The 26,277-nt window shown below is 38.0% G+C and overlaps 3 protein-coding genes across 7 annotated transcripts; 1 reads left to right on the forward strand and 2 right to left on the reverse strand.

Moving 5' to 3' along the window:
* Positions 1 to 99: 99 nt before the first annotated feature.
* Positions 100 to 2,053, forward strand: LOC114358674 (translocon-associated protein subunit gamma). Its single transcript, XM_028312695.1, has 5 exons — positions 100 to 182; positions 217 to 407; positions 531 to 750; positions 1,334 to 1,465; positions 1,849 to 2,053. The coding sequence occupies exons 2-5, from the start codon at positions 275 to 277 to the stop codon at positions 1,913 to 1,915; spliced, it is 552 nt and encodes a 183-aa protein (XP_028168496.1). The 5' UTR covers positions 100 to 182; positions 217 to 274; the 3' UTR covers positions 1,916 to 2,053.
* A 29-nt stretch (positions 2,054 to 2,082) lies between these two features.
* LOC114358673 (uncharacterized) lies at positions 2,083 to 26,161 on the reverse strand. 4 transcript variants are annotated; one of them, XM_028312690.1, is made up of 4 exons: positions 25,991 to 26,160; positions 3,131 to 4,523; positions 2,919 to 3,062; positions 2,083 to 2,740 (listed from the first exon to the last, which is right to left on the reverse strand). In XM_028312690.1, exons 2-4 carry the CDS (start codon positions 4,458 to 4,460, stop codon positions 2,622 to 2,624), a joined length of 1,593 nt encoding a protein of 530 aa, XP_028168491.1. In that variant the 5' UTR covers positions 4,461 to 4,523; positions 25,991 to 26,160; the 3' UTR covers positions 2,083 to 2,621. The 4 variants fall into 4 exon arrangements, with proteins under 4 accessions (XP_028168491.1, XP_028168492.1, XP_028168493.1 ...); XM_028312691.1 differs by having other exon boundaries at positions 2,919 to 3,050; positions 25,991 to 26,159; XM_028312692.1 differs by lacking the exon at positions 2,919 to 3,062.
* On the reverse strand, positions 7,220 to 10,880 carry LOC114358675 (uncharacterized). 2 transcript variants are annotated; one of them, XM_028312697.1, is made up of 3 exons: positions 10,804 to 10,880; positions 9,071 to 9,155; positions 7,220 to 7,939 (listed from the first exon to the last, which is right to left on the reverse strand). In XM_028312697.1, the coding sequence occupies exons 2-3, from the start codon at positions 9,072 to 9,074 to the stop codon at positions 7,467 to 7,469; spliced, it is 477 nt and encodes a 158-aa protein (XP_028168498.1). In that variant the 5' UTR covers positions 9,075 to 9,155; positions 10,804 to 10,880; the 3' UTR covers positions 7,220 to 7,466. The 2 variants fall into 2 exon arrangements, with proteins under 2 accessions (XP_028168498.1, XP_028168497.1); XM_028312696.1 differs by lacking the exon at positions 10,804 to 10,880 and having other exon boundaries at positions 9,071 to 9,201.
* Positions 26,162 to 26,277: the final 116 nt, after the last annotated feature.

Consider the following 26,277-nt stretch of genomic DNA (forward strand, 5'->3'; position numbering starts at 1 on the left):
TTAAAAACCGGTAATGCGATCGATCGGTAAAATATGAACCGTACTTTTTTGCTGTAGCGAAAAAAGTATGGAATATTTTTTATTCTGGCAACATTTTAGCCAATTTTTGACACGTTGCTTACATGTCATTTGACGTTTTGCTTTTACTTTGCCAGCGGAACAATTTTGCTCGTTCTATCTTGGTCTCAGTTTTCCTATGTATTACTTTTCTCTATGGTCTCAGTGTCCGTGATAAGTTTATCTGACTACATACCTGTTAAGTCTAAATAAAAGAATGTCTGGCAAAGCGAACAAGGCTTTTACAAAGGAGGAGGAGTTGCTGCTACAGGATTTCAGCAGAAATGTTTCAACTAAGTCTTCGGCACTTTTCTATGGAAATGCTTTCATCGTTTCCTCTATTCCCATATGTAAGTACTGCAGACAGTCCTCATAAGCCCAAAAAGTGATATGTTGTGACGTTTAAAACGATGTTTAATACATGATTTTGTGTTGTGGCAATTAGGTAACTGTTCTTTGGTTTATCTCTTCAGGGTTGTTCTGGCGGGTGCATGCCTTGGAGATGAGCTCGTCCCTAGCGTGGTTTGCGCTCGTGACGACAGTTAGCACCTGGTTGCTGGCTCTCGCGTACCGCAATACCAAGTTCCAGCTGAAGCACCGCGTCGCAGTGAGGAGAGAGGACGCCGTAGCGCGCGAGATGTCCAGGAAACTCGCCGACGACAAGAAGATGAGCAGGAAAGAGAAAGACGAAAGGTGTGTAATGGCTTCTAATTAATTTCTCAGTAGATAGGTATGTTATAATCCTTTCAAAGTAAGAGTTATAAATGTAATGGAATTGGAAAGTTTAAAATTGACATTGGTAGAAACTTACACCATGTTGGAACTATATTGACTACTAGCTTTCCGCCCGCGGCTTCGCACGTGTGAAATTTCGTTTGTCACAGATTGTCATAAATTATAGCCTATATGTTATTCTGGATTATGAACAATAATACTGTAAAGTTTCATCAAAATCCGTTCAGTGGTTTTTGAGCCTTTTCATTACAAACATACAAAAATAAGTACAAATCTTTCCTCTTTATAATATTAGTATAGATGAATGAACCTTGTATAAATTATACATAACAATTTAAAGTACTTAGTAATCTTATGCTATAATCCTCCCTATTCCTACAGGAATGGCATTGTTATATCATTTATCACATTATCAAATCATTCAAATTTTTGTGGAACTGTAATACAGAATACTTGTGTGCCCATTCACTATCCCTATCCATAAATAAATAACTGTCTGTACTTTCAATTGTAGTTAATATTTTATGAATTTTATTTTCAGGATTTTGTGGAAGAAGAATGAAGTGGCTGACTACGAGGCCACCACATACTCCATCTTCTACAACAACGCTCTGTTCCTGACGATCGTGATCCTTAGCAGCTTCTACCTTCTGCGCTCATTCACACCCACTGTGTATCCTTTTCAAAAAATACTCATCAAGAGGTGAAAGTGTCCAAACTCAACTGTTGATGTTATCAATAAACAACTTTCAACTTGTAACTATATTTCTTATGACAACTTCATTACAGCTAATTAGTAATTACCAGTAATGAAATAATTGTAGTTGCTTTATTTGGCAATTATTTGGCAACAGTGTCACTTACAGCTGTTCATATCAAAATGTTTTATTACTTCATTAAGAAGAAATTTGAAGAAGAAAGGAAGTAATCAATCCTTATAAATAAGATACTTTTATGTAATTTTAATTGCACGAATTTAAACTAGTTCACATTTAATAATTATGTATTTACTTTACAGCTCAAATAATTTCCTTAATGAATATGATGATAATACAGAAACTACATTATTTCCCTGACGGCTGCCTCGGGACTCCTGGCGCTGCTGTCCACCGGCACCAAGTGAAGCCTGCCAAGTGACTGAGTGGTGTGTGCATGTGTTTATGAAGTCTGTTATGCTTCGTAATAAGAGAACATTCGATATAATTTGTTGTTAGACTAATTTTATAACATAATTTAATAAATAAAACAATATTTTACAACAGTCTTTAGTTTTATTTACAATCTTGCAGTAAGAATTTTTAAACTTACAATTATTATGGTCCTTATCTTACATCTAGATCAAGGTCGTAATCCTCATAGCTGTTCAAATGTTTAGGGTGGGTTCAGTTTAATGTTTAATCACACACAGCTTTCAATTCATTTCACTTTTCTGTAAAAAAATTCATCTGCTGCTGTATAAAGTATTATTTATTACATAAGACAATAAAAATATTTTTATGGTGCACTAGTTAATTTCGCAAGACACATACCACTTTTCAAATCATAATAAAACATTGACAATGACTAGAAAGTAGATTCAAGAAATATAAAAGTAATTTATTATAACTAAGACGAGTAGTTTGCGTAATTGACTTTATGCGGCAGCAGGGAACAATTATATTTTCGATACAGCGTAACGTCTTGTCTCTAAATTTGTCCGTTTCACACAATAAACTTAACGCGACGCGTTTGTCGTAGTCGCAGGCGCTAGCCGCTTGTGACGTGAGCGGTGGCGCCGTGTGCGCTGCCAAATCCCACTGTTCGCTGTGGAACGCTGGTTTGTCAGGGGCTCAGTACATCATGCCGACGTGCAGCGGCTCCGTGCGCTGGAAGTACACGTTGGGGTTGCTGCTGAAGGTGGGCTCCGCGCTCGCGTACACGCTGCCCTCCTCCGGCCGCACCAGCACGCCTGCGCACGCATTGCACATGAGTATGCACCACAATGACTCTTCAATCGGCTTATTTACATTGAGGAAACAGTTACGAGTATTTGTTCAGTTAAAGTTAGGAGTAGTAATTACATTAACACTGAGGGCAGGATATTAATCAAACTATTGGTGCATTTGGTTTTGCCAATAAATATTTACCTGGTGGCAGCAGGTACTGAAAAGGTGGATAGTTGTAGTAGTGCATTAGAGGGTGCAGAGTGTAGTGCGGCGGAGAGCAAAGAGGGCGTGAGTGCAGGTGCGGTGAGCTCGCGAACATCGCTCTATACGGATCTGCGAACAGAACTGTTATTAAATCGAGGTGCTGGAAGCGCTAGTTCTCACTATTAGCGCATTTTAGATACTTAACTAACCGGCTGGCTGAGCGGGCGGCTCCTTGCGGTCTAGCGCGGGCGGCGGGGCCGGCGCGGGCGCCGCGGCCGTCACCATGCCGTACTTCACCGGCTTGAAGTGGAAGAACGACGGCGAGTAGCCCGAGCCGCCGGCGCCCAGCGAACTGAGTCCCTCGTCGCGGTCCGCGTCCCAGCGGCCCTCGCGGCCCAGCGCCGCCAGCCGCCGGCCCTTGGGCGCGAACATGAGCGCGAACACCACGGCGCACGTGGCCAGCAGCCCGGCCGCCACGCACGCGTCGCGGTGCCGCTCGGGCGCGCCCAGCGCCGCCGCCACCCAGCACACCCACACGGCGGCCGCGGCGCCGCCCGCGCCCGCGATGTGCGTCGCCTCGCGGTAGTTGTCGCGGATGCCGCGCGAGCGCAGCGCCACCCCGCACACCACCGCGATCAGGAACGCGGCGTAACACAGGGACAGCAGCAAGTCCGACAGGGCGGCGTCGCATCGACCTCCCCCTATCAGAACTCTCGGTGGGGAGCCTCCGAGCCATTGTGCGCCGATAGCCACTTGAATCATGACGGCAAAAAATAGAAGAAGACCCTGGTATGCCGCGGGAAGGTAGACTCCCCCGTTTAAACTCAGGAGAAAAACACATTTGACGAGAAGCGATGCGAAAACGATCACGTAAGATACGCCCGTCCCGAATCTTACGGCTCCGCATGTGAACACCGTTGGGGTCGTAGCGAATAACGCGGCAGTGGCGGCGCACGTGAACAGTCCGAATAGGAGACATTGGCCCAGGAGTAAATGACGATGGCTCGGAGCTTTCCGTCTTGCACCCCAAACGATGAAAGCCTCGAATCCTCCGAGTGTGGCCATCGTCACACAAGCGAGTGCCAAAATCGGCACAGCCCATGATTCTTGTCGAAGAGTCCCGGGCGTGGGCGGGGCCACTGTAATAAAGGTCGTGTTAGATTGCTGCGGGGGCTGGGACGACGTCGAGGGCCGCGAGGGCGCCGGCGGCGGCGGGGTGGAGGACGTGCGCTCCGGTATCAGGTAGTACTCGGTGCTCATCTCGAGGCGGTGGGCCTCGGTGCGGGCCGGGCGGCGCGGAGGGGGCTCCGTTTCGGGTAACGCTTCGTCCTCCTCGACGGCCAAGTTTTGGTCTTCATAATCCTGTTCGTACGTCTCGTCGTACTCGGACTCGGCGTAGTGGTGTACTGACGGGGCGTTGCGCGGCGCGTACGCGGCGGGCACGCGCGGTGCGAGGCGGTCGCCGAAGCGCGCCGCGTGGGCGGTGGCAGCGGCCAGGGCGGCCACCGCGAGCAGCGCGCGCGCCGCTACCGCCGCCATCAGGCCGCGCGGGCCCTCAGCTGCCCGGGCCTCGCAGACACATCAGCGCCCGATTGCCTGGCTCTGAAAAAGAAAAAACAATTCGCTTCAAGAATGCGAAATTTTAGCTTCGGGTTGGGCTGAGACTCGCGACGTCTCGACTTGGAAACAAAGAATCCCCCAGTCAAACCGGTTTGACGTTTACCTTGCACCTTCTAGGCATCCTAAGTTAACCGATTTGGTATTCTTTGTTGTTTTATTTAGGTACGTTTCTGAGGATAAAATAATCGAGAAATCGACGTAGGAACGTACAGGCCTGAGGCATAATATGCTCTGCCCACTAGAGTTTGCAAAAGTGATGTCGATCAGTGAATTATATGGACCTTATTTTTAGTGCCCATAATAGTTTGTATTTAACCCTTCTAATATTATAAATTAGTATTAGGTAATTGGTATTACACTACTAAACGTTCCTTCCTACCGAAGAAGGCATTTGGATTATTTTGCTATTCCATCAAGTTCATCTTTTTCTACTGAATGTTGATATTTAAACTGAAAAAGTAATTTCAAGAGCAATCGTATTCAGTAGTCAGTAGACTCAGTAGTGCGTTCACTGATCAAATAAAACTGTCGTAGTTAGTCTCGCGGGCGCATGCCACATTGCATCGTTGCATACCGATAACGAGATTCCCGCAGGCTAAAATAGATATGTAGTGTTTATTAAATGCGACGGGCGGCTCGGGTGTCGGTAGAGTTGCCCTGTCCCGATTTGCGCAAAATATTATGTCCCTATTTCAGGGGTTTAGGGGCGTTCCTAAGTTTTTTTTCACTCTGTCTGGAACGTTAACATGTTGCGACTTTGGAAAATTTTAATCCCAACTAATATTATAAATGCGAAAGTAACTCTGTCTGTCTGTCTGTCTGTCTGTCTGTCTGACTGTCTGTTACGCTTTCCCGCTTAAACCTCGCAACCGATTTTGATGAAATTTGGCATAGAGATAGTTTGAGTCCCGGGAAAGAACATAGGATAGTTTTTATCCCGATTTTTGAAACAGGGACGCGCGCGATAAAGTTTTTCTGTGACAGACAAAATTCCACGCGGGCGAAGCCGCGGGCGGAAAGCTAGTTAAGTATAACCACAGAATAATAATAAGTACTACGTGTATAACTACGATTGCAAATATTTTAGTAGAGCTTCGGTGAATTTACGTAGTTAGTCCTGTAGTACATTGAGTTTGGAGTATTCAAAAGTTTTTCAGTTTGCGTTGAATTTACAGTTTGTATGTACCTATTAGAAATTAGATAGAGCGTGATTGTGATTATATTCATGTGTCCCTGTTTCAGAACTAAATGCCCTTAAACTGAGTCCCGGTTTTAGCACGGGGTGTTAGGCTACACTAGGTGTCGGTGTCACGGGACGGGCCCGGGGCAACGAACGTATAATCCGTACCCGTCTCGCCCGGGACGCGTGAGTTACCTGCGCCTGCGCGGAGACACTCGATATAGCGACAATGACAGGGTCACGTTTCATATTATACGAACCGGTCATAGGACTATTTTACTTTAGGATCGCTCCGCGATTAACTCGAGAAAACTTTACGGCCTCAATTAAGGTTTTATTAACAACCTTGGTGTATGACTGCATGAGCCGCCATAGACATCTGAAAAAGCTCTATCGTTGGACGCACGCAATGGGTCAACCTGCCCAAATAGAGATATAATGTTTTTGTACAATGCGATTGATTAAAGCCTGCTATACCTATAATAATCGAATTGGGAACTGATTACATACAGATATCCAGATTTTTTTCGGTTTTCTTTTGAAACACAAGAAGGTCAGTATCAGTAGAATTCCTGTAAATGCCTTTTTTATAGATGCTCGCATGTGGATATGTTTCTCTCGAGTTTGTAGCACTTTTTGTAACATCATTATTCACTTTCTTGCAATTGCAATAGATATACGAGTAGGCTATGTTCCTAATTTTTTACCTTGTAGAGAAAACGCTTCCAAGACATTTATTAAATTGACAGCGTTACCAGGCCTGTTCATCTCCGCGAGTTTACATCGAAAACAAAACACGCACGATGGCCCCCTACAGGATAGTATTCGACAAGGCCTCACATACGAGCGAACATTGACTCACGCACGCGTATTCTTGTGTATGATGGAAGAAAAAAAAANTTGTATATAGGTAAGTATAGGTAGTTAATTATATAGTTTAATAATAAATAGATTATTTAGGTTGTATATTTTTATTTGTTATTAGTTTTATGTATAGTCGTAACGGAACCGTTACAGCGTAACTTTAAAATTGTAGGTAAAATTTTTCTGTGACAGACAAAATTCGCGGGCGAAGCCGCGGGCGGATAGCTAGTAGTTAATATGCCACAGTGTATTTAAATAAATTGATTTGCGATTATTTGAGAAAAATCTAAAATATAAATTATAAAAGTGAAAATTAATTATTACAAAACAGCGACTATAGCCGAGCGCTGAAGGTGTCGGGTGACCTCGTGATCCGAGGAACGCGGGTTCGAATCCCGCCGCCCCTCGACTACTGTGGTGAGTCCACTCGTAGTAACACAAGCATATTTAGCTTAAAATACGAGGGGCTACAAATGCTTCTTTTTTTCCGGAGAAAACTTTAATAACAAGAATTACTTTTAATGTAATCGTTACATTCGTTGCAAATGGTCTTTAAGAAGCGATTTCTTCGAAGAATGGATTATTTTGGAACATTTTGGAATTAAAAGTTGAAGAAATGTGACATACTCGTATAAAATAAATATAATTTTCATACAAAAGTTCATGTGAACATAACAGCTCTACTTATAGCTAGTTAGATTTTTTTTTCTTTTTCTTATGCTCGGGCCACACCACACTAAGTCGTAATAATTAACGCGATAATGGACATTGACGTTAGCCGTTAGTGTGGCCCCAGCATTCGATGCACTAATAAGTTAAATAATAAGATCTTACCTATTGTGCTTATTCCTATTTTTAAAATTAAATCACCAATGCAGGTTTTATTTCGAATTCTCCACTTGCGCTTGCGCCGATTCTTTAATAATTTCATCCAATTTACTGCGGGTAGTATACAAATTCTTCTTTAGTTTATGGACGATCCTGTCAGCAACCTCTGGCGTCACATCCGGGAACTCTCTGATCATGTTCCGCTTTATTTCCGCGAACTGTTCGTCGTTTGTCTTGTCTATGGGCTCTTCATTGTTTACACCTTCCATTGTTTCTTTTAGATCTTTGGCGAAATTCTTTAAGAAATCTTCTAGAGTTGCCTTCACTTTTTCGATTTCGTTGATCGATAAATTGCTGTATTGAGATTTGACGTAATCCGCCATGACTTGCTTGAAGTTTTGGATGTATGAGATCAGGTTTACTTGCCGTTGTATGGATGATATTTCAGATGAATCGTAGGTCGGCGTTGTGTCGATCGGATGACCGATGCTGGAGCATACCACTGACAGTAGCAGCACTGGAAACCCTGGAACATAAGTTGATGTATTACGGGACTATTCCCACCTCTCGTTCCCACCGCTGCAACTCCTGTGTAGCCAGGATCTACAGCTTGACCGCCAATAACCCAACCAGTGAAGGTCAAGTTTGTCAGGGGAAAGATTTGTGTAAGTTGATATATTGTGGAATAGAACCACCCCCGCTCTTCCAGTGAATGTCGTAAGGGACAAATATGCGAACATCAGGCCTCCACAACCCGTCACATTTATCACAATGGGATATCACAGAATTAAACAAAAGCACATAAATATCAAACAAACATCAACTTGTTGCTCTGTAATATGTTTACACACATTTTTATGTAAAAAAATATCTTTATCTTTAACAACAAACGCGCACGTAGGTACCTATCTACTTTTGTCATAGAATGAGTGATTTAGACAATATCAACCCAAACGGCAGTAAACCGAAAATTCCCCCCTAGGGATGAAGATTTGGTATTTACAATGTTAACGGCATGAAAACTCATAAAAAACTCATTTTTTAATTCCTTTTTACTTTTACACGTCCCAGTATTAACCCTACCACTGCTTCGGGACAATAAATGGGCCAGTGCAGAAGCAGCGCATGAAACTCGGTCACTATTGTCAGCCAGGTGCCAGATAATTTTAAAACTGTTACGAACTGCACTTTATTTAAGGGGTACCTATGCTGTTTACACTACAAAGAACTACACATGATGCGCGTGTTGACTCAATCTACAGACTTTAATATCGGCCGACAGTTGATTCTAATTTGTATGACGAATCAGCCGATACCAAATCTGTGTAAATGTGCACACTTTCATACTAGTTCACACTGATTAACAGCCTAATAAAACTCTTTATTTTTGCAAGTACGCTTTTAAAAAGCACTTTTACACGTCCCAGTATTAACCCTACCACTGCTTCGGGACAAAAATGGGCCAGTGCTAAGAAGAAGCGCAAGAAACTCAGCCACTATTGTCAGCCTCTTTTTCAAGGGTTTACAGTCTTTAAAATATACAGAAGTTAAATAAATATTGATGCGAGCTAGGAAAATTACCTTAATAAAAAGTCTCTTCGAAATTGTTTACAACTTGTCACTTCTATTTTAAAAACAAATAAACAAAATAACTTACTCATTGTTGACTTTTGTGCTCTGCCTCTGCTCGCTCAATAATGCGTCGTGCCAATCTCAGGGGACGGCGTTATGCAACAAGTAACCTATAACATAAATTAGCTATTCTTGTGGTGCACAATTTGAGGGCTTAGTGAGTTTACATAAAACGTCGTCACTAGTGAGCGCGTAAAAGTGACATTAAATGTATGACGGATTGTACAGCGCCCCTAGCGGAAACTTTCAACAACTATTTTCATACTACATAATATTATAAAGCTGAAGTGTTTGTTTGTTTGTTTACTTAAACGCGCTAATCTCAGGAACTACCGGTCCGATTTGAAAAATTCTTTCAGTGTTAGATAGCCCATTTATCGAGTAAGGCTATATATAGGCTATATACCATCACGCTACGTGACGTTATCCCAATTATAAAGGGGAACGAGAGCGATAGTCATTTATTTATTTATTTTTTATCTTCCTGTTACAAATCGATATTCACGTAAGCAAAACCACTGGCAAAAACTATTACAGCCCCGAGCTAACAGCGCATCTCGCCGCGTCGATGTGACGTCACGGCCGTCAGTTGCGCAGTTAACTCGACCGGGTTTGATACAAAAACAAATTTAGAAACTATATTAATTAAATGGTTTATTTATGCATTGAAAGTTTAGTACATGAGTACCTACCACAAATATGCAGATATCATTAGGAACATGCACATTAGTTGACTCTGTTATCTGTACTTAATTAGGTAAGTAATGAGTCAGGAAACTTATCTCGCAAAAGCAGTTACTAAGTTATCTATCATTAGATAGACCAAAACGACTGTAGTCCAGTCAATAAAGCATTATAGATATGTAGGTAGAAATCCGTGGAACACAATTTCTAACTTCGGGACTTTATTTAGACTAGTTAGGAGGTGAACATAGCAAAAGTCCCCGCCCTTAGCCCTTGAGCCGGCGGGGAGAAGGAAGTTTAAAGGTACCACTTTTTGGTTTTTCGCTTAATCCTCGGAAACTATGCGTCCTAGTGACATGACTACTATGAACCAAAAAAATATTATTCAATTTGCTATAGGTGAGATAGTCAAGTTTACCTATCTATATCTTGTAAAGTTTTCGCGGCATCTGCTCTAGAAGGTCTGTAATATTGGAAAATTTATTTTTGTCTTACATATTCCCATAGGATGCATAGTTTCGGTAGAGGAAACGAAAACGTGGTCGCCCCAAGCAAACTTGGCAGCGCACTGTGCTGTGGCAGACGAGGCGAAGAAGATCGGCAAGACTTGGAGCGAGATCAAACGAACTCAAGACCGAACGCGATGGAGGACTGTTGTGGACGCCCTCTGCCACATTTAGGGGACCGAAGTCAATTATTAAATTCAACACACAGCTCAAACCACTGACCAAAGGCATGTAGATAGTTATTAATAACTTAAACATTCTCTAAGAAAGGATTTTTCCAAAATTCACCCCCTTAAGGGTTGGAATGAGGGCCAAAGTTCAAAGCAAGCGAAGCGCTGGAAAAAGCTACGAGACTATTCCCACCTCTCGTTCCCACCGCTGCAACTCCTGTGTAGCCAGGATCTACAGCTTGACCGCCAATAACCCAACCAGTGAAGGTCAAGTTTGTCCCGGGGGAAAGTAAACTGTCATTGGACCCGCAACGAAATTAATCAGAAGAAGGAGGAGTTCGAAGTTAAGGGTTTTTGAGAAAAGCTAAGTAGTAATAATAAATGTGTTCTTTTGTTACCTTAAATAAAATAAACTAATATTTTAAATACCACAACACACTGCACTGAGACCAATTAAAACATTCAACAGTATAAAATTGTAATTTATTTGTTAGTTTCAAATGTTATTAACAAAGTGTTAACCTTGGTAAGTAAGTTAGCACGAAACTGCGATATTATAAGGAAACTATATCAGTATTATTAATGACCATTATGTTTGATTATAAACATTAAACACACATGCATGTACGTACAGGCATGACTTTGAAATCGTTGGCATACTTTTAAAATAATACTACAATGAACATCATGGTACATTCCCCAAATATGAGACAAATTTTTAAATGTAAACTGGAGGAGTATGCCACATGACATTCAGTTCTTCTTTTGTACCTAGAGATGGGTAGTGGGTAAAAACCCATTTCACCCGATTGGGTTAAAACCGGGTGATTTGGGTAAAAACCCGGTTTTTACCCATTACCATCCATTCTGGTGGGTGAAAACAAAAATAGTGTTTTTTTTAAAGTGAGAAGTGGTATTTGTTGCTAAGGGGGCGTTCTAGTGTTACGTAATGCAATCTGGGGGGAGAGGAGGTCTTGAAACACGTTACAATGCGTTACAGTGGCGGAAGGGCGGTTCGATTTCAAGTTTTTAAGCAGAAGTACTTTGTAGTTGGTGTTGTTATTTGTAAGTTTTTGTAACTTTATACCGTAATGTCATCAAAGAGAGAGTTTGGCATCTTTGGCATCCTGTCATGTCCTTGCCATGATCACAAATTATTGTGTTCCTACTAAATTTCTTCTAAATCGGTTCAACGATTCTTGAAATAACACCATTTTATAAAATAATTNCTCCGCCATTTTCCGCAGTTTGGCACCTCACGTCACATCATTTTTACCGAAGTCAGCCGTATAGCTTCGGCGCAGTGCCGATCACTGACGTTTGTCAACAAAATGGTGCTTGACTCTTGAGACAGGCTAAATTATATAGATGACCCACGTTGAACTGTCCCACCAAACTCAATGACAGGGGGGCGCTACCATCGTTCAACTATATGGTTTCCAACATGGCAAAAATCGGAACCAGCGATCCGGTATTGACGGTGGCGCCCCGCTGTCAATGTCATGGATAGGACAGTTCAGTATTTTGGAACTATACCATATTGTTAATGACATTGAGCGTACATTTTTTTAAATACCTTCGCGAAGTAAAACTTCTGTACGTAGTAGGTACTTATTATTATTCTGTGGCGTTACTTAATAAGTAAACGAAGAAAGTTCAAATATTAGTATGAGAAAAAATTCTATGTAATTAGTAATTTATCATTATGACAGGTTTTTTAAATCACAATTAAAATGCCTTCAAATAATGGCTTTTACCTTTCTCTACAAAACAAAGAAACGAGATGCATAAGCAAAAGCAATGGTTAGAATTCGCGTGCCTTTTCAGAACAAGAACAACTTATCTAACATCAGTTTGTTTTGTGTTTATAAACAAATAGTGCCCGGCTCGCTGCCTTCCGCGTGCTGTAACTGAAAGCATTAACGTCCAAGTAAAGCACTCAGGCTGAATAAGCTCCTATCGCACCCACATCATAACAAAATAAATCACCGCGGGGTGCAATCTGTCTTGGCGATATCTACAGCGATAGCTCCAATATAAATATGCATCTGCTCCGTATAAGGGAGCCTCTAATTCAGCGGCGAGATTACGTAGACAGGTTCACGGAACCGGATCGTGACTTTAAACTTATTATCCGAATCACAGTACTGCAAAGAACGTATTGTAGGCAGATTTGGTGCTAAAGTAACGGTGTGGACTTGAGCACCACGGGCGATCCGACAATCTCGCAGGCAACGATCTGCAACGGTACACGGTAATGCTATCTCGGATCGTTTCCCAAATCTCGTTGCGCCCGCGCCTGTTGCTGATCGGCTCCCCTTTAATCTCGCGTTTGTTTGCGTTTCGATGATTCGACTAACTTGTTTGCCAAATGGTAATGTTGAAAAACAAACCTCAAGTTTAGTTATGTTGAAGCTTCTTCTTTTTAAATGAGCTCGTCATCTACATAATATAGGTACTTAGGTATTCTCGTTACATATTAACTAATTCGAGCAAATAACAGTAACACCGTAACTATATTAATATGCTTATTAGTAATCTATGTGGATCGTAAATATCTGAAACTAGCTTTCCGCCCGCGGCTTCGCCCGCGTGGTTTGTTATTCCAAGTCTGATTCTTTTTTGTTATACCACGTTTTATAGTGACTGACGTTTCATGTCAAGTCACACGGGATTTCACGGGAATGCTGTCGAAAGGGATAAAAAGTATCCTATGTCCTTCTCCTGGCTCTAAACTACCTCCCTGACAATTTTCAGCTAAATCGGTTCAGCCGTTCTTGAGTTATAAGTGGAGTAACTAACACGACTTTCTTTTATATATATAGATATGATGCCCTAAAAATGATCCTTTCAGTTGATGAGAAAATATTAGTGGTTTGGTGCTATTGCTACTTTAGCTACCATATTCGGGTCGTTGGCTGTCTATTAGACTTCGTAATTTCCACAATATAGCCTAACATAGAGACAGCGCATTCGCCATCGTCCTTTACTCCTCCTTGTAAAACGTGTATTCTTCTGTCATTGCGATAGATTTAAAATAATGATGCATTTGAATTTTATAAGCCTGCTCTCGCTGAAACGTGACCGCGTACCTGGTCGGTAAAGTTTGTCTCAATTGTTAGGTCGTGGGTTCAAATCAAAGCGAGCGCAGCCATGTACAGCGAGATTAGTCTTAGTCTTTTGTAAGTTGTTGCTCGATCGGAGTGAAGGAAACTGTCGTGGGTGACTCTAGACTCTGGGTAATTCGATATTTAGCCCAGAAACCTATTTTAACTATTTGGTACATGCACCTAGGATATTTATGACTTTAAGCAGTAATTTATTATAAAGGCGTAACTTCCATGTAACAACTTAACAGATTTAGACAAGCTTTGGAGCTTTATTATCCTGAGTACCTAAGCAGTTGGCTACTTACTCAAGATAATAAAAACCTCCTGAAAAGTAATAAGAATACTACTAAATATTACTATTATACATTAATAAAATTTATAAATTTTTCCTTCAATTATTTAAAACAGTTACTACAACTACTACAACAACCAATTTTATTAGAGTAATTAAAGTCAATTAGATATAATTATCTGTAATGTATTGATGTGAATAATAATAAGCATATTATAATTTTGTGAACAACATACTCCAGTAAATCAGATTACATGAACTGCTTAGACGGTTACAAAACTGTAACTATTGGTATATATTATGTAGGTAACAATGACAGAAAATAATTATACACACGTGCAAGTACGTAACGTTAGTGTAATACAAAAATAATTATAACAATGAGCGTCAAACAAAGGAGACAGAATCCCTGCGCTCTGGCGGTGCAGCTAATAAGCGCCCTTATTGAAATTCAGGTGCTGTAGAAGGCACCGCGGCGCGATCAGATCGTGCGCACTCTTTGACGGTGATTCCGAGGAAAGCGGCGCGCATAATGCATAAGAATAACGTTAATGTTTCAACTCATGAGACATAATAGTGTGCGGCGACAAATGCACTCTCAAAGGTGACAAAGACGAATGGAAAGTCAAAGTTTTCCTCTAACAGCGTATCATAGACAATTATTATTGTGACTTAGGGAAACAGAGCGTTGTTCGTGTGCGGCCGCGCGCGTAAAAGTAACAGCACGAATACTCCGGGAGAAACTCGGCTGAACTGATTGCGAGCCTCGCTCGTCTGCATCAGCCGGGCGCGGTGCCACGTCACATTCCTACGTTGCAAACAATTATTTAACGCGCCTTCACTATCAGGTGGTCGGTTTCACGCGACTGTTCCAAGTCCAACCAATCTGCTGGGGGCGGTCACTCGCCGGTGCCTTACAAACAGTACGAAATGGAGTTATCGAACCGAAAACAACAATTATGCAATTTAAACAAGCAACAAATATTGCCCGCATAAGGCTCTACAATGTTCTCATTGTTTCCATTATCACATTTTATAGCACTGCCTACAACGTCTTGCGCCATGTCTGTCTTATTATTAAACTTATTCTAAGTTACTGAGCAGCGGACTACTTGCCTACATACATAATCAAATTTATGCGGGCTCGCTCTGTGTTAATGTTCTGGTATAACCACCGAAGACATGATATTTCTTGGTAGTGGCCACAGGATAATAATGATAATAATGATTTTGAGTAGGTAGTTCATATTTACTTAATTTTAATAAAGCCAACACGATACATGCCATTGAAATTGAAAATGTTGTAGTGAAAGTTTTGTTCACCAATTTAATTGAACTCTTTGCTATTGCTCACCGTCCGAGGTTCGTGACAGCTTGGAATCAATTTGCGCTTAGTTTGCGATTATGTGTGATTAAAAATAATTATCACAATAAGAACTTATGAGTTGCGTTGGCAGTAAGACTTGTCTTTAAAACATGAGATGCCACAGAAAATGCAGGAGAAGAAATCATAAGTAGGTAAATACATTATAGGTGCTAATTGAGTGAGTGTGATGACCTCTAGAAATGCTATTCACAAAGGTTCTTCTATTCGAATCTATGCATAAAGATACACTTATCCAGTGGTTACGAAACAGACCGTGAATGTGGCGGCAGACGAGGCATGCCCGCGTAGAATTGTTTCACTTATTGTTTTTATATCAAAACAATACATTGACATTAAGATACTTTAGGAGTTAACTTTCAAGTAGGTAGGTTTTAAGTGTTTGTAGTCGTTATGTGTTTAACACTATTCATCAATGATCAATCCATCCTATTATTATACTAACCGATCCGTTATTTAATTACAATATACACCACTAAATTTTTATCACCGAAAAAAAAAATTCTGGGTAATGAGTTATTGATACTGATCCCATTTGTGCAAAAAAAAAGATAAATAAAATGACTCAAAATTTCCTCCTAAAATTGGTAATTTATGGACACACGCGTCGCTAGCACTATTTACGTACGATACTGTAACACTTATTAGAATTCAAAATGGTCTAAGTTAGTTAAGTATGTAATAATAACACTGGAAGCGTGGTCGAGGCGTGAGCGAGACAGACAGATCGATGCAACCATGAAGCTACAGATAAAAATGGAGGCCAGACTCCCAATACCTACTTGAAGCACAAACTAAGTATCAGTATCTCGCTCTCTGTGGGCAGACTTGCTCTTTCTAAATAAACAAAAAATATAAAATTGCTCAAATTCAATGAAACCAATGTAAAATCTTTATTTCTTGACATAGGTATCATTAAAAATGATAAGTGTAATTACTGGTAAAACGTTTTAGGAAGAAATTACTGTAAAAAATGTGAAAAATGTTTACAATGATCCAATGTCGGAAATCACGAAATAAACACTTACGCGTGGAATCTTATGTCACTTCCAGGACAGCACGTACTACCGCAACCACGCACTACAAAATTTTGCACCAATTCTTGTGATAAAACAATGATTATTTCCTGTAAACAATCTCAAACGAAATTAACTGCTTAATAAACAAAATAGTAAACAACCGCCATGATGGGCCGGATTGGGCCGATGTTGCCACATGGTACCGATTACCCAGGAATTGGGATTGTAATTCCCTGATTCGCCAACACATTAAGCCTAAATGGCCGACAATTTTGTGATTTTTTATTTAACTAGGTAATCTTAGTTTCAAATATTAATTATTTATTTGTTTAACTTCTGATTTGGTTAGTGTATTGGCTATTTCGAAGAATTTACAAGGAGATTTAAATCAGAAGATAGCAATACTACAGTTCACACTAAAAAGAGAGGTAGGGCCGCAGAGAGCGAGATAGATATAAGTAGGTATTTGACTCAAGTTTTGTTCCAAACTCTGCCCTCCATTTTTATCTGTAGCTTCATGGATGCAACGTGCGAGCGCGTACGACTACTCTAGCGAGCAGCGGAGTGACAAAGCTGTGACGCGTAAAATACGGACTAAAGAAAATTTAATAAAAAAATTAACTTTATGAAAAACATTTCTTTTTCTTTTGCTTTAAATTTTTCACACGTTTCTACATAACCTGTTAAATTTTTTTAGGTGATAAAAATTTAGTGGTGTATAATCAGGCAATGGATTATCTTGCCTTTGAATTAATTTCACGGGTTGGTACTCTAAATCTTTCAAGTGCTGGCGAGTATTAGTTAATTTACGCGAATCGTGACATTGTTACGTTCGCTAATTACATAGGTATCATGATCAGTTTTTACACGATATTTAGGAGTAGAGCGATGCCGCATTTCTACACGCAGTTAAACTAAACTTTTCAAGGCATGCACCTAGCTAGAGTAGAAACGAGTTGCTCTGCTGAAATAAATCTTGGAAGACTAAAAATATGTTGTTGTAAAGTTTTAACACTTTTTATTTACATAGATAGCTATCTATCCATAAATATACCTCGATATGGTGTCTGAGTCTTTCAGTGTGCGTTTTATTACTATACTAATTTCTAAGCAGACATACGAAAGTATTTGATCTCTTTCACTGTTGGCTGCGTCAATACTACATGCTGTACATACCTACGTAGTAATTTAATTATTCAGATTGATGAAACAACGAGTCATATAAAAATTGAACTTGGAACTAAAAGATTAATTTTAATTTGATTTATTTATTTGCACAGCCAACAAGACAAACACGCAAGGAAATAACTTATTAGAACTAAATATAGGTAGGCTAGGTACTCAGTGTGTTAATTAAAGGCTGCAAAGGCATGCATATATAGTAATTAGCAATATTAGTAACTTTAACAGCCATTTTGAAAGTTGTATATTTCTCACATTAGTCCATACGCTTTATTGTTTGGGTGTTTCCCATAATAAAAGTATATGGGCAAGAAATATGAGCATTTTGTATTTTTTAATAAATTATTCCAGGATGGATAAAGTTTCGTAGTAATAATGATGCCTATAGTAAGTATTATAAATAATTAATACGCTGTACATAAACAAAAGAAGCGAACTATAGTCTTTTTCACCTAAGATGATCCCTATGACGTTTGGAGTTTGAAAGATTTAGAGATGTAACATAACTAAACCATAGCGATTTATCTATCGATTTTTTTCGAAGAGTTAGTAAAACCTACTTTTAGAGAATTATTTTGTTTAGGTGTTAATTTAACAAAAAACATGTTTTTTTTAATTACAAATATTATTGTAACAATTTTTTATTGATAATATTCAAATTTCATGGTTCGTGTTCAAAAAAACGATTCCTAAAAAGTACTGGTTCTGTTTCTTTAAATTAAAAACTATTAATTTATTTTCAATGCGTTTATTACAGTCAATAATCGAAAAATATAGTTGATTTTTGTGATGTTTTTAATAACTAAGTATTCACTGCAATCGATTAATGAACCGCGGAAATAATCGATTGTATTATACAAGAAATACCCCAGCACTAAATCTATTCCGTTTCACACATTGCGTACATTAAATAAAAAATATTTTTACATCGTATTTAATTAAAATATAATCAATAGACTCAGATTTTACTATATATTTCAAGACAAGTAGTTAATTTTTTTTTATTATAGTGCTAATAAAATACAAATATTTTTTAAAAAATATTCTGCATTATGTAGTATGCGTAATATGGATAACCTTGAAGTGTCATACGGATCATCTTACGTGAAAAAGACTATAAATGCAATGTTACGGTCAGATTCATGTTTCACCAAAAAAGCTTGTTTAAAATAAAAATGGGTACCTACCTACTTACCTAATAAAAACTTTTATTTATAATTCATATATTTTAACATAATAATATGGCGGAACCAGTTTATTGGAACGAACGATATTGTTAGGAAAATGAGTTTTTTGAAGTTAATTTATTCGTCAAATATATTCCCTAATTAGGTAAATTGATTGAAATGTGTATTGTACGTATTGTACAATAACAATACACATTTCAACTAATTTATTAACGATCTCAATATCTCTCATAAAAGTTATTTTACGGTTCGCGTGTAAAATAGTTTGCGTAAGTTAATATTCATCGTTTTTACTCGGAAGTTTTTAGAACTGCTGGAGGCTAAAAGCATTTTATGGATTTAATCACCCGACCACTTCCAACATTGTTGAAATAAACGAACCTCAAACTGGATAACGGCAGTTGAACTAATTCATAACTATTGCAAATCCGCGACACCGTATTAAATATTTATAGGCAATACATCATCCATGTTTAAATATTTGTATTGTTTTCAATTTTATTATTCCGTTTAAATTTCAGTCATTGCTGGAGTGGTAATTTGCTTTAAATTACAATGATTTACGGGGAAGGTGTTATTTTTGTTATTACGGACAGACGCACGCGTCCGCGTGGGGCGCCTGCTGCGCCCGCGCCGCGTCGTAAAACGCTTGATTTATTGGCAGGCTATTGCGGCAAATGCACCATTTCAGATTGCATTGTCGTTGGTTTGCATCTGATGGCGATTTTACAGACTCGGAGAATATTGAAGGCATTTATATGTTGTAGATGGAAATGATTTGAAATAGTTTTTTGATAGGTAGTTACTTAAATGTAGCTTTTTAACATTCTCTAGATTAACACTGTATTTACTTATATTATAACTTACAAACAAAACAAAATGAAAAAAAGATCAGCATCTTTATCTCTTTAAGTATTCCGTTAGCTCTGAAATGTAGAGCATTTGTTGTTACCGTTGTTTACTTATTTATTTTATGACTTTTTTATGGTAAAGATAAGGATATTTAATTAAATAAACATGTGTGAAAATGGTGACTGCATTATACAAGATTTTACATAAAAACAAATAGCAAACGCGTCGCGCTTTCCAGTTGGCATACACAAACACAATTTATCAACTTTTGCGCGGCGTCTGCACAATATTTTCAGTTGTCAAGATTATCGGTTCATGGGAGGGAACACTATATTCCTACTTAAATAGGTTACTGGGCGTTTGAAGACATTATTTGTAATTTAGTGTTCTTGCATTATTTTCTCAATATCACTCGAGTGTTTATTAATGAGGTTTAATAAATATAACAAAAAATAGGCTGCTCTGTTGCACATCAGATAGAGTAGCTGCTGAAAGAAACAATGTGACAGATTTTGTGTTGATAACGTTTAAAGAAAAGTCTCGATTTTGAGCTTTCAGTCACTAATAGCTTGTAAATAGAATCTTAGATACAATAATACAACAAGGCAGCCAGAAAGTGGCGCTCTTATGGTAAGTGGTTTAAAACGTCTTTGATGGAATAATTTTTAACAGGTTGATGTGATTCGATGTGAATGGTAGATGTGACAAAAACCTTTTTCGGATATGCTCTATAAAGCTTTAAAAGCGTACTCTTTATAAATCACACCACATGATTTAAGTATTACCAGTACTAAAGCTACATTAGTTAAGCTTTCTGTTGTGTGGTACTCGAAGCGTTAAAACCCGTCCCTTGCATATGCTCACGCACGGGACACGAAACTTCCAGAGTCCAGACTGAATATTTTATCTTGACAGATTTTTAACATACGAGTATGGTATCTAACGGTAAATTAATAACCGCGGTCGCTCATTTACTTCAGGTTTGCTGTTATTTAAATATTAAAAAATTCTAGTACATAAGATATGCATAAAAATTACACGTCGGTGCAGATTTACATCCTTAATTACATCGATTACTTATATTTGAATAATCAGTACCCATTAGCAGGATGTCAAGAAATAAATTGAAGTTACCTACACGGCATAATAATTCTTTATCACATCTACTGAAACAATCATAATGATTTGCAGGACAACGGCCTCTTTATTATTTATCTTTTACCAATCTACTTTTTGACTCAGCTACGAGTATTATCTCATCGCCTCTTAGAGCATCATCACAAATTCATACATATTTTATTGGCTATTTGAATTACAAAAACTTATAAAACTAAATAATACCTAATATCTTTTTATAGGTAAAAAATGATATATTCTATAGATACAGAACAATTCACGGTAAAACTCATCGAGGCAATTAAAAATCGATACAAAACTCATAAAAAAGAATGAGATGAGCAAAAAAATGCGCGTTGATGTCTTTTGTATGAGGTGTGTGGAAGCAATTTTTAAAGTTAGTAACATTACCAATTATGTAATTCTTTACAGTTATTTATTTCGTTATAATATTATAGTTTACTTGTGTTTCGCTTTTAATTAAAACAGTTATAATTCAGAAATGTAAAGTATTTTTTATCTCAATTAGATTTTTATATGGAATGGAAACGACGCGACGTAATCAATGCACGTTTGCCGATAAAAAGTAAATTCATTAAGTTTCACAAACTTTTATTTTTCTCTTGCTCAGCTGGAAGCTATATCCATACAAAGGGCTTTTAATGAGAACGTTGTCAGTGGTTGGGCGGCCACTTCGTATAATTTCGTAATTATTTTTTGCTCCCTATATTCGATTATGCTATCTAGAAAAGACACGTTATTTTAATTACCATGGGTTCTCTGTAGGTACGGACCTGAAGTAGATATTTCTAGGGACCTATAACATTGGAGATGGTTGTACAAGCGTTATACCTTTGATTTAGGGGAGACCCCGTTTCTGATGATGTACATCATCATCAGAAACGGGGTCACATGTAGGTAGGCATCATACTCGACGGTACGTCATTGACAAAATGCACAAAAAAACGAATTTATTTCGCTAAAAATAAGTGCGACTTAAAAGTCAGCGTGTAACGTGACGTAATTTGTTAAATGTAACTTATAATAATTTACCAGTAAATGTAAATTATATTGAAACGAAATAGGTATGTGTATGGTAGCTAATACATTCATAAAATTATTATTTTTTATTTTCAAATAACATATAATGAATATTTATTTAAAAATATAATGATCTTTGAGTATATTTAATTTAATTTCACTTTTGTTGTTTGATATTAATAAAATTAATATTTGAAATTTGATTTTTTGCGCTCATTTTAATTTGTTTTACTGTTTAGTAGTGTGGTTTAAGTACATAATTAATGATTAGGTAATGTCACGTTTTGTAATGTTTTCATGACAGACTGTAATAATAATTATACAAATTAATATACTACTTATTTAATTATTTATAAACAAATACATAATGTATTGTTCGTATTTTTCAATATTACTTGCTAGGTATGTTGTATGTCTTTCAGTCTATTTTAATAACACAATGTGGTGTAGTAAACAAAGTTAAACATCTTACATGTGGATTTTTCCTTGAACATGTTTGTAGAGGTAGCGCATTTTCTTACATAACTTTTCAATTCCTATCATTGGAGGTCCGAAAATATTTCTCATACAATTTGATACCATAATGATCATTCTTCATAAAAAATTTAAAACCTACATATTTAAAAACATAATCATTGATATTCATAATATCACTAATCATACACTTAGTTTTTACTAATATTTGTTTTCATATATTTTTCTATACTAATGATCGAAACTCATAATCATTCGAATAAATAACTATAATATTCATAAATGTGATGTATCCTAATATTTGTTTTCATAAATTTATTACTCAATAAAATTATTATTTTTTATTTTCAAATAACATATAATGAATATTTATTTAAAAATATAATGATCTTTGAGTATATTTAATTTAATTTCACTTTTGTTGTTTGATATTAATAAAATTAATATTTGAAATTTGATTTTTTGCGCTCATTTTAATTTGTTTTACTGTTTAGTAGTGTGGTTTAAGTACATAATTAATGATTAGGTAATGTCACGTTTTGTAATGTTTTCATGACAGACTGTAATAATAATTATACAAATTAATATACTACTTATTTAATTATTTATAAACAAATACATAATGTATTGTTCGTATTTTTCAATATTACTTGCTAGGTATGTTGTATGTCTTTCAGTCTATTTTAATAACACAATGTGGTGTAGTAAACAAAGTTAAACATCTTACATGTGGATTTTTCCTTGAACATGTTTGTAGAGGTAGCGCATTTTCTTACATAACTTTTCAATTCCTATCATTGGAGGTCCGAAAATATTTCTCATACAATTTGATACCATAATGATCATTCTTCATAAAAAATTTAAAACTACATATTTAAAAACATAATCATTGATATTCATAATATCACTAATCATACACTTAGTTTTTACTAATATTTGTTTTCATATATTTTTCTATACTAATGATCGAAACTCATAATCATTCGAATAAATAACTATAATATTCATAAATGTGATGTATCCTAATATTTGTTTTCATAAATTTATTACTCACTAGCTTTCCGCCCGCGGCTTCGCCCGCGTGGATTTTTGTCTGTCACAGAAAAACTTTATCGCGCGCGTCCCTGTTTCAAAAACCGGGATAAAAACTATCCTATGTTCTTTCCCGGGACTCAAACTATCTCTATGCCAAATTTCATCAAAATCGGTTGCGAGGTTTAAGCGGGAAAGCGTAACAGACAGACAGACAGACAGACAGACAGACAGACAGACAGACAGACAGACAGAGTTACTTTCGCATTTATAATATTAGTTGGGATAAGTGTATTTATCCAAATTATTGAAAATCATGATGTCTATATTCGTATTAAATCGTATTTTAACATTAAATTAATTAGAAATGGTCCAAAACAGGCATAATTTTGTGCCACAAAACTAACGTGACAGAAAAGAATCGCTGCAAAACCGACTCCACGTAGTCTTGTCTGCCCTACCCCTAGAGTGTAATTTAAAAGCCGGAGGCGCGGAGGGAGGGCAGCCCTCGCCCGCTGTAACGAGGCTCAGGCGCCCGGGTGAGCTGGAGCGGCTGAGGCTGGTCGCCGAGGCGCCGAAGGCGCCGATGGCGATCCAAAAAGCCGAAGCTGCGGAAGCAAGCGTGGGTGCCTGAGCCTCGTTACGCAAGGGCGGAAGGGCTGCACATCCCGCAGCGCCGGAGACGAGGAGATACCAATGCATGCTGCATGCTTGCTTTCATGCTGCATGCTCTGCATGTTTATCTACTCTATTAGATTATATTATGATTTTATTAAAGATACGAGTATGTCCGTTATAAAGTAAATTATTCTGAACAACAACATTATGAGTTGAAGTATGTTCTTAGTAACAACATTATTAATTAAAACAATATGATCAATGAATGTTATGAAGAAAAAACATCTGAAAATAAAAATTATGTATTTTAAATGGTTCTTGGTAGTAACAGTATTGATAAAAAAAATATGATTACTAACTGTTATGAGCTCCGATGGTAGTAAAAAAATGTATGAATAAAAAAAAGTATGAAAAATAAAATTATGAAGAGAGATTATTATGAACACAAATCGGTAGTAAGACAAAGAATAGGATTTAGAATTGTATGTGAGCCAATATAGAACCGTTTGTAGATCCTCAATTTCTCAACATTGTGGTGGAAATGTAATCTAAGGTTACCGTATCTGAAGGGCAGTACCTCTAGCATGAACAACTTTCGTCTTCAAATCGTTTGCGTATTTGACAAAACTCGATACTCGGCCTTCGAATTAAACGATAACGTGACAATTTTGATGCTCAAAATAAGTTCCGTGCATCCATTTCTCATACTAAGTTCACTTTACGACACATTCACAAGGGTGCAGTTGTAGTTTTCGTACTAAATCTTTTGATGGCGATTCGAATACGCATACGATTTGAACTCGAAAGTTTTTCGTGCTAGCAGTACGGTTCGTATAAGATTAGCTTTTATCAAACGAACTTCGAAATTATAATACGCAATATGATTACAAGTATGTATGTATATTATGAGTGAGCATATTCTTTTGTTGACTAATACTAATCCATGTCCTTCCTTTGGGTGCTGCTAATAAGATCATATGATATTCACTGGCAGATGACACCCGATGTGAATTTCTACTATTGCACAGGCGCTATGACTAAACGGAGAATTCAAATCTCTTAGGCATTGTAAGACAAAACGGTTAAGGGCGACTTATGTAAATGAAACCTAAGCCGGGCTACCTGTGATACGCCGCGCAGCGACGGCGATTATTTCCCTGCTTAATGGCTCAACATCCTTCGCTGTCTTGAATACATTAATGCTCATTATAATTCAGAAAGGATGCTGTTTATGGTTTACAGAAAAATAAACCTACAGGAAAGTTTTAGTTCTCAGGCCCTTTTTGCTGCAGCTTTTCTAAATGGCCGCTGAAAAAGTTTAATAAAACAGGTTTGGTAAATCTATAAAATGATTGTATATAATTATTTTGATACTCTATCGTTATGCTCCAAAAATAATTAAAAACTTATTGAGATTTAGATATTTGCATTTTTGTTTGTCAGTATGGTTGATGGGTAATTTTCACTACTCTATTTCGCTAATAGTTTGATATGCTCGCGTAACTCTATTCTATTACAATAACTGTAACTACATGATGTGTAACAAAATGTAGAATAGTTCAATTAAAAAGTACCAATCTATTTAATGATGACTAAACATGCTGTGATGAATTTAAACAGAAATTGCATCTCGCGAAATTTAGGTTTTCATAGACAAAAAAATAGGTAAATCTTTTAATTTATTTTCGAATGTTTAATTCATTTAAATTGGTATGTGATGTAAATTACTTTTATCCTCGGAACATTAACGGTTCCCGATGTTATGCGTGACAGCGTGATAGTCTTCTCCAGTAACAAACTGCGAAGTCTATTAGTACGGAGCTGGTACATGCTAGTTACCATAAGTAATTTGGTTTCCACTGACCAATGAATTTGTAATGATAACGGCTCTCTGTAACCCCTGCCTTGCAATGCAATCTCGAGTTACCTCGTATCTTTTTTGATTAGATACAACCAAGCATGATTTACGGTGGTCAATGATGAGTTTTGCCGCAGGAGCCTAGTTCGTGTGTGCGCGATATTTGAAAAACGATCTCAGATAATCTTACCCCGAAGATGAAAAAGAGCAGTCTAGCCAACAAAGAATAAAAATCTGCCAACGAAGATTTCGCACTGAGAAAAAACGTTGAAGATCATCTCAGCAAGGGTTCGTCGATCTTAACGAGCAAGGTGAGCAACAGGTTCGGCAGAGTCCACTCTTATTTAGCCCGAAGGAGAGCTCTGGGCGCCGGTCGCGCCGGCCACGGTCAAAGCCCTAACTATAAAAATCGATACTTACGAAATAATTACTTCAGAGCCGCCTCAGATATATCTGGTTCGGGCGCACTTATGCCGGCCGCGAGACATGTATATCACCAATTATATTTTTCATAGTCACAAAACGCGGGAAAAGTGTGTGGTCTCCGAGCGTGCGAGAGGCACGGAGTCTAGGGACAAACTGAGCACATTGCTGGGTGTCCGCGATGCGTGACGGCTGCACGTGCGCGGTGCGCGGGCGCATCTCGGCAGACGCATCGCCGCGAGCCGCCACTACGCGCATCGATTCCAATTTCGCTGCTTTGCGGG

The sequence above is a fragment of the Ostrinia furnacalis genome, unplaced genomic scaffold, assembly GCF_004193835.3.
Source record: "Ostrinia furnacalis isolate ACB-3 unplaced genomic scaffold, ASM419383v2 OfSCF4088, whole genome shotgun sequence".
In the NCBI taxonomy this organism is placed as follows: domain Eukaryota; kingdom Metazoa; phylum Arthropoda; class Insecta; order Lepidoptera; family Crambidae; genus Ostrinia; species Ostrinia furnacalis.